The sequence below is a fragment of the Pteropus vampyrus genome, unplaced genomic scaffold, assembly GCF_000151845.1.
Source record: "Pteropus vampyrus isolate Shadow unplaced genomic scaffold, Pvam_2.0 Scaffold27, whole genome shotgun sequence".
Classification (NCBI taxonomy): domain Eukaryota; kingdom Metazoa; phylum Chordata; class Mammalia; order Chiroptera; family Pteropodidae; genus Pteropus; species Pteropus vampyrus.
The window spans coordinates 11,177,627-11,184,215 of record NW_011888808.1 but is presented as its reverse complement, the minus strand read 5'-3'; the positions used below and the strand labels follow the sequence as shown (position 1 = coordinate 11,184,215).

The window sequence follows — 6,589 nt, the reverse complement described above, 5'->3', positions numbered from 1 at the left end:
ATCTCTGTTACCATTCTCGGGGACATCATTCTGTCCTTGAAGTGTGCTTCTTGTGGGGGAGGAGGGTGAATGTATACAATGACCCCTCATTTGGTGATTAGCCCTTTACCTAGCCATAGCACAGCAGGAAATCTGCCTTGAGATCAAGAAACTCTCTTCAGAATATAGCACAATTAGGCAAGAGGGGCTTAACATCAACAGGTGAGGAATTTGTAAGCCCGATAATCATAAAGCCATAAAATTCATTGTTTTTAAATGTATTAGAACCAAATAGTGGTGGCTTAAAGCTTTCATTTCCTTAGCACTCTCTTTTTTTTCTTTCCAGGAGGAAGATTTTCAGTACTTAAAATAGAATCAGGGAGAATTAGACTAAAAGGGTCTAATCATCTCAATCCCTTTGTGCTTTCAAAAGATAGGGGAACTATTTACTATGCTCATTCTTGTAAGAAGAGCACTCTTGACTAGGCGCATATTGAGTATCTATCATTTATCCCCTGGTTCATGTGTCCCACGAGAGTGGGACTGGGGAAAGATTAGAAATGTATGGATTAAAAACACCTGGTTGAAAAAGGAAGATAAAAGTTTTTTAAGGACTTCCCATGCCCTGGTGGAAAAACATTATAAAACATTTTGAAGCAGAATTTTCAATTTTTAAAAATGAGCTCTATCATAACGCCTTTATGAGCGAGCGAAGTTTACCTGCTGGGAGTGAACCCGAGCTGAGTCATCCATCCTCAGCCCAGCCTATGTTTGCTGAAATAATGATAACTACCATTAACTGAATGTCTTCTATGTGCTTGGCATTGGGCTAGGTGATTTCACAGACACTTTATCTCATCTGATGCTGGCAACACCCCACCCCACCCTACCCCCCCAAAAGGGTATTATTAGACCCATTTTTCAGATGCGGAAGCTGAGGTTTTGAGGTCAGGAAGTCATCTGCAGAGAATGAAGGGGCTGGCAATGGGGAGGTGCTGGGGCGGTGGGAGCCCCTCACCAGCCTGGGGAGGGCTGGCAAGTCAGGCAAAGTGTCTGAAGCTAATGAGCATCTTCTCCTTCCTTCTCAGGTGTGCAGACAGCATTCAGGCGGCGGTTGGGTGGGGGCGGGGCAAAGAACTGAGTGACGTGGATTACTCTGTAAAATCTGGTTGTTTGAATTTTCTCCAGCCTGACTTTGGGCTTTGGGCCAAGGGAGGCCTGGATTGTTATTTGGGTCCTGTTAGGCTAGACCTCTGTGAGTCAGAATGCCCCCACATTTCTCCCATGCCTTGCAGCCTCAGGGGCCCAGAGCCAGACAGACTTTTTGTCACCACCTTTTTTTTGCATCCTGATGCTATTCAGCTGCCTGCTAAACAGTGCCTGGTCTCTTCCTGTGGGAATGAGAACAACCTCAAAGGCAATTTCCAACTCTCCTTTCTGCATGAGATTTAAAACTGACTCCAAAAGCCAGCTGTTTTCAAGCACAGATAAGGAGGTTCTTTTGTTCCCGACTCAGTATCAAAAGAAGGCTCCTAAAAAAAAGTGAATCTTCAAAAGAAAGGATTTTCTGAAATTATTAGTATTGTGAGGCACTGCCAGCTGTAATTTCTCCCTCTTCTCCCCATAGACTTTCAGAAAGCTTTGGTATCTTACATTGGATTAAAAGGTCTTTACTTCATGGGGTATTTGCTGTTCGGCCTGGGGACGGCACTTATGGGGTTCTTCCGGAATGTCTACTCCACCCTGGCGCTGTGCACCTTGTTTGGCGTGATGTCCAGCACCCTGTGCACCATACCCTTTAACCTCATTGCCGAGTACCACCGCGAGGAGCAGGAGCAGCAGGTACACCTCTGTGCTGGGCGACATCCCGGCTCACCTAAAGGCTTGGGGCTTTGGTAGGAAAGTGTAGCGCAGAGAAGGAAAATACAGATTCTTGGAACAACAGCACTAAAATGCCCAGCCAGATGTAACGGTGACCTGGCCGAGGCATGACCACCTGCCCCGCCCGCCCCCTCCTCCTCACTCGGAAGCCCTGTGCGTCTGGGAGCATCAGGGCAGGTACCGTTACTGTCATCTGTCAGATTAGGAAAAAGGAGCTTGGCAGTGCTGAGAGGTCAGCCCAATATCACACAGAGACGAGGAAAGGGAACCAGGGCTTCTGACAACTGTCTCACATGTCCAGTGCATCTGTGGCGTTTCTGAGTCCCAGAGAGTGCAGGGCACAATTTCTGGGAGTTACCGATTGAGGGTAGGACATTCCTGGGCAATACTTTCCTTGGAAGTCCAGATGTTAGTAACTCGGACCCTGTGCACGGGTGGGAAAGCAGTGGCAGGTGATCACCGCCACCAGCTGCCTCGAGGCAGGTCTGCCCCATCTCCTCCACCTGGGAGCTCAGGCTAGAGGGCAAGGCCCTAAACCTCCCTAAAAGAACACTAGCTTGGGGATTTCTGCTCTAAGATTATAACATCTTCTTACCAAATATGCAGCTTTTTCCCCATGAAAATAAGCTTACATTTTCTTAACTGGAGCAGTGATGTAAAAGCTAAAGAGAGAACTTCCAGTTTAATCCATCACGGCATGAAACTGCAAGACCACTGCACACACGTCCATGTGACCTCGGTGCCCATCTTCTTTTTCATTATTTGATCTGGCAAATGCCACAGCAGGGCAGAATTTTACCAGAAGTTAAAACCTTTCAAACAAGAGTCCTGCTTGTCCTCACCCCCAGGCAAACATCATCACTCATGTCTCAGGGCTCGGGGTTTTGCTGTTAAAGAGAGCCGTCATAAAGAACTGTCCTCCCAAGGAGAGAGGTAGATGGTACCAGGGCAAAAACATGTAAGCTTAGGACTCAGAGAAAACTGGATTCAAATCCCGTCTCCCCCGCTTGGCAGCTGTGTGACACTGGAATGTCATTCATTGATTTATTAAATATTACTTCATTCACAGAGGTGATATATTTCCATAGTTCAATAATCACAATGTTATACAGAAATTTGCATTAAGAATTGGCTCCGCCCACGGCTCCCTTCATAGTTTTTCTCTCTCTCTTATTAGGTTTTTGTTTATTGTTTCGGTATTTTTAATGAAAATCGAGCAAGTACTAATCTGTTTTCGTATTTTCCCTCTCTTATTCAAAGGATAATATGTGTTTGGGGCACTTTTTGTTTTTTTTACTTACTAGTATAGAAATTATTATTTAAACTCCCAGAGCCTGTTTTCTAATCAATCAAATAGGAATAACACTCTCACTTTACAGAGTTGTCAGAAAATTAAATTAAACAAGATAGTGTAGGTTATCTGCCTAGCTTAGTGCCTAACTAGCACCTGGCAAAGACTCAAAGTAGTAGTTATTATTGTTATGATGGAGAATAATGATAATAATATGTGCATCTAGGGAGGTGGTGAGGATGACATGAAATAATATACATGAAAGAACCTTGTACAACACCTAGCACATAAAGGACACTCAACAGATGGCAACATTACCAACCGATTCAGACCAAATATCAAATATTAATCAAATGTTAATATACTAACCGGATATCAATCATATTTTGAAAAGTTGAATTCTTTTTTTATGTTGCTTCTCCTACATATATCTGTTATTTAACATCCTTTGAATTTTTAACCATAAAGAAGGAAAGGAATGAGATATTTATTGAGCTTCTACTACATCGTGTTTATTGACTTCTGAGGAAGAGATAATTTTACATGCATTACCCATTTAACTACCATGGGTGTTAACTGTGGAATTTAAGCCATTGTGACAGGTAGGAAAGACATATCTTCAGGTAAAAAGAGTGGAGCTTGGTGATCTTGAATCAGGGGTCGGCAAACTATGTCTCCTTGGCCACCTCTTTTGTACCTCCTGTGAGCTAAAAATTCTTTTAACATTTTTGATGATTTAAAAAAATCAATAGAAGGATAATATTTTGTGACAAGTGAAAATTACATGAAATTCAAGTACCAATGTCCATGATGTTATATTGGAACTCGGTTATCTATCGTAGCTGCATGCACTACAAGGTGGAGTTGAGTAGCTGCAGCCAAGACCCTGTGACCCACAAAACTGGAAGTATTTATTGTCTGGCTCTTTACAGAGAAAAGTTGCCCACTTCTGCTGTAAAAGACAGTTCTGTGTAGATCAAATGCTGTTCTTGTGTTTCCCTTGCAGAAGCAGCAGGCCCAGGAAGGGGGCCCAGCCTGCAGCGGAAGAGGGGAGGGCCTGGACTGCGCCACCCTCACCTGCATGGTGCAGCTGGCTCAGATCCTGGTCGGAGGTGGCCTGGGCTTTCTGGTCAACATGGCTGGGAGCGTCGTTGTTGTGGTGATCACAGCCTCCGCGGTAGCACTGATTGGCTGTTGCTTCGTGGCTCTTTTTGTTAGATGTGTGGATTAGGTCATAAAGAGACACTGTCCCTAACTTCAGACACAGTGGAGCACATGGCAGGAAATCAATCTTTTCTTCAGCTCTGCAGCTTTGGGGTCTGCCCATTGCAAGCCCAGTGTTATTACCCCAGTTGCAGTGATCTACCCTAAGTGCCCAGCCCTCTGCACAACAGTCCCCGTATTTCAGGTATCATTTGTCTTGGGAAAGACTGGGCTATGCCTCCATTCACTTGCGGCAAAGGGGGCGTATGTGTGATAGCACTTGCACGCACCTTTCTCCCTGTGTCTCAGTGCAAGGGTATGGAGAGGCAGCGTCTGTTTTCCACAGGGCATTTCAGATCTTAATGAAACCGGAGAAGTTGTCTAGTTCTACACATGACTCCTGGATTTTTTCTATGATGTATTCTTTTTCTTAACTAGGAGTCCATATATAGTTGGAGAGTCATATTTTTTATCAGATTCACCAGTACTCAAAATATTGCTGGTGACTCATTTCATGATGTCAGTTCACTCATAGATAATTCATATTTAACTTGCTTATAATTACTTCACATTAATTTATGTTATCGCTGACAAGACTGCTCGAATATCTCATGTTGGAGGATTTACTACTTCAAAACAACTCATTTAATTTATGCAGTGAAAGTATTTCTCTCTACTCTGTACCTTTGTTCCATCCTCTGGAGTCCCTATAAAAGCTGTTCAAAACTGGCCTCCCATCTCCTGTGATCATCCCTTCTCCAAGTGAAGCAGTTTTTCTCCAGCCATCCCCCTTCCACTGCTTCTCACGAGGTTTTCAGCAGCCTCAAGAGGCAGCATGGTTGAAAGACAGACTGTGGGCTTTAGAGCTGGGCTGGTTTTGAATCCTGGCTTTGCTGCTCATCAGCAAACTACTGAACATCCCCAAGGCGCACTTGTTTATCTATGGGGGTAATAATTCCTACCTAGGAGACTTGTGACTATTAATAACGTATAACACTTATCGAGTGCTTACCACTCTTCTAAATATTTTACCTGCGTTAACACAGCAATCTTGGGAGTGGATGCTGTTACTGATCTATGGGTTGTAGATGAAGAAACTGAAGCAGAGAAACATTACATAATTCATCTGAAGGTACACAGTTCCAAAGTGGCAGAGCTGAGCTTTGAACTCAGGTACTCAGGTTCTACTGTTTCTCATAAGAACAGCACTTAGCCCGGAGGCTGGCAGTTGGTCTGTACTCGATAAGTGAGAGCTATTGTCACTATTTGTAAAGGCTCTGCATCCTGTTCCCCCATGCCTGGATCCACCCCAGTCCTTCATAAATGTTTGTCTCCACAACTCCAGATGTGCCTGAGCACTGCAGGATAGAGATTGGCCCACATGTTTTTACAAGTTAAAAAGTGTACGTGGTTCCGTTCCTGCCTCATCTTAGAGTCTGGTAGTGTAGTCATCGCCTCCGATGAATTTCTAATTTACCAAAAACTCTAATGCTGAAGGGAATGTGGAGAAAGGAGGTGAGCTGCTTTTGAGAACAGAAGCCTTGAGATTTGGTTTTATTTACCTTGGGCTTGGCAGAATGGATGGATTTAGCAGCATGGCCAGGCCCCTGCAGCATCAGCTCCTTTGGGGTAGTTGTGCTCAGGAAGGTGTGTGTGTTCCTGTTGGTCTTCAGAAGGCTTTGGGTCCTTCTTTCACACCGCTGCTGGGTATATAAGGGCTACAGGCCCACTCCTAACATTTGCAGGGTGCAGGGCAAGAAGGCCCTCGGTCCACAGGCACCCCTTCTTTCCCCACCCAGCACTGTGAAGCCCTTGTGTGCACTTTGGCACAGCACATCCATAGCCTGCCCAACCCCTCCGCCCTCTACCACACCTGCAAACAGCCATCCTCAGCCACCCCTCACATCTCAGGGCACAGAGACTCAGCAGTGTGGTCCACCCTCTGGAGGATGGACTAGGAAAGGACCATGAAGGCCTCGTAGATAGAGTCAAGGTCATTTGGGTAGGGAATTCTGATGTTCCAGGTACTGGAGCATAATCTAGAATGCTGGTGAGGCACAGGCTCCGGGTGGCCCTGTGGATTCCTTTTCATGTGGGGTAGGGTGCTGTTGGAAGGGGAAGGCAAAGCAGAATCTTCTAATAATCAAACCCAGGGCAGGGGCCCTGGCTGCCAGGTGTAAGGGCAGTCCTGATGAGTACCAGCCTAAGAGCATAGCCGGAGAGTGGCTCCATTGC

The 6,589-nt window shown here is 45.2% G+C and overlaps 1 protein-coding gene across 2 annotated transcripts in view; it reads left to right on the top strand.

Moving 5' to 3' along the window:
• The window catches only part of SLC45A2 (solute carrier family 45 member 2), a 28,829-nt gene extending 23,744 nt beyond the window's left edge, over positions 1–5,085 (top strand). The window contains exons 6-7 of one of the 2 annotated variants that reach the window (XM_011356463.2): positions 1,607–1,821; positions 4,158–5,085. In XM_011356463.2, coding sequence (XP_011354765.1) covers positions 1,607–1,821; positions 4,158–4,382 — 440 coding nt within the window. In that variant the 3' untranslated portion in view covers positions 4,383–5,085. The remainder of the gene's footprint in view (positions 1–1,606; positions 1,822–4,157) is intronic. The other variant, XM_023528492.1, reaches the window with a different exon arrangement.
• The last annotated feature ends 1,504 nt before the right edge of the window (positions 5,086–6,589 follow it).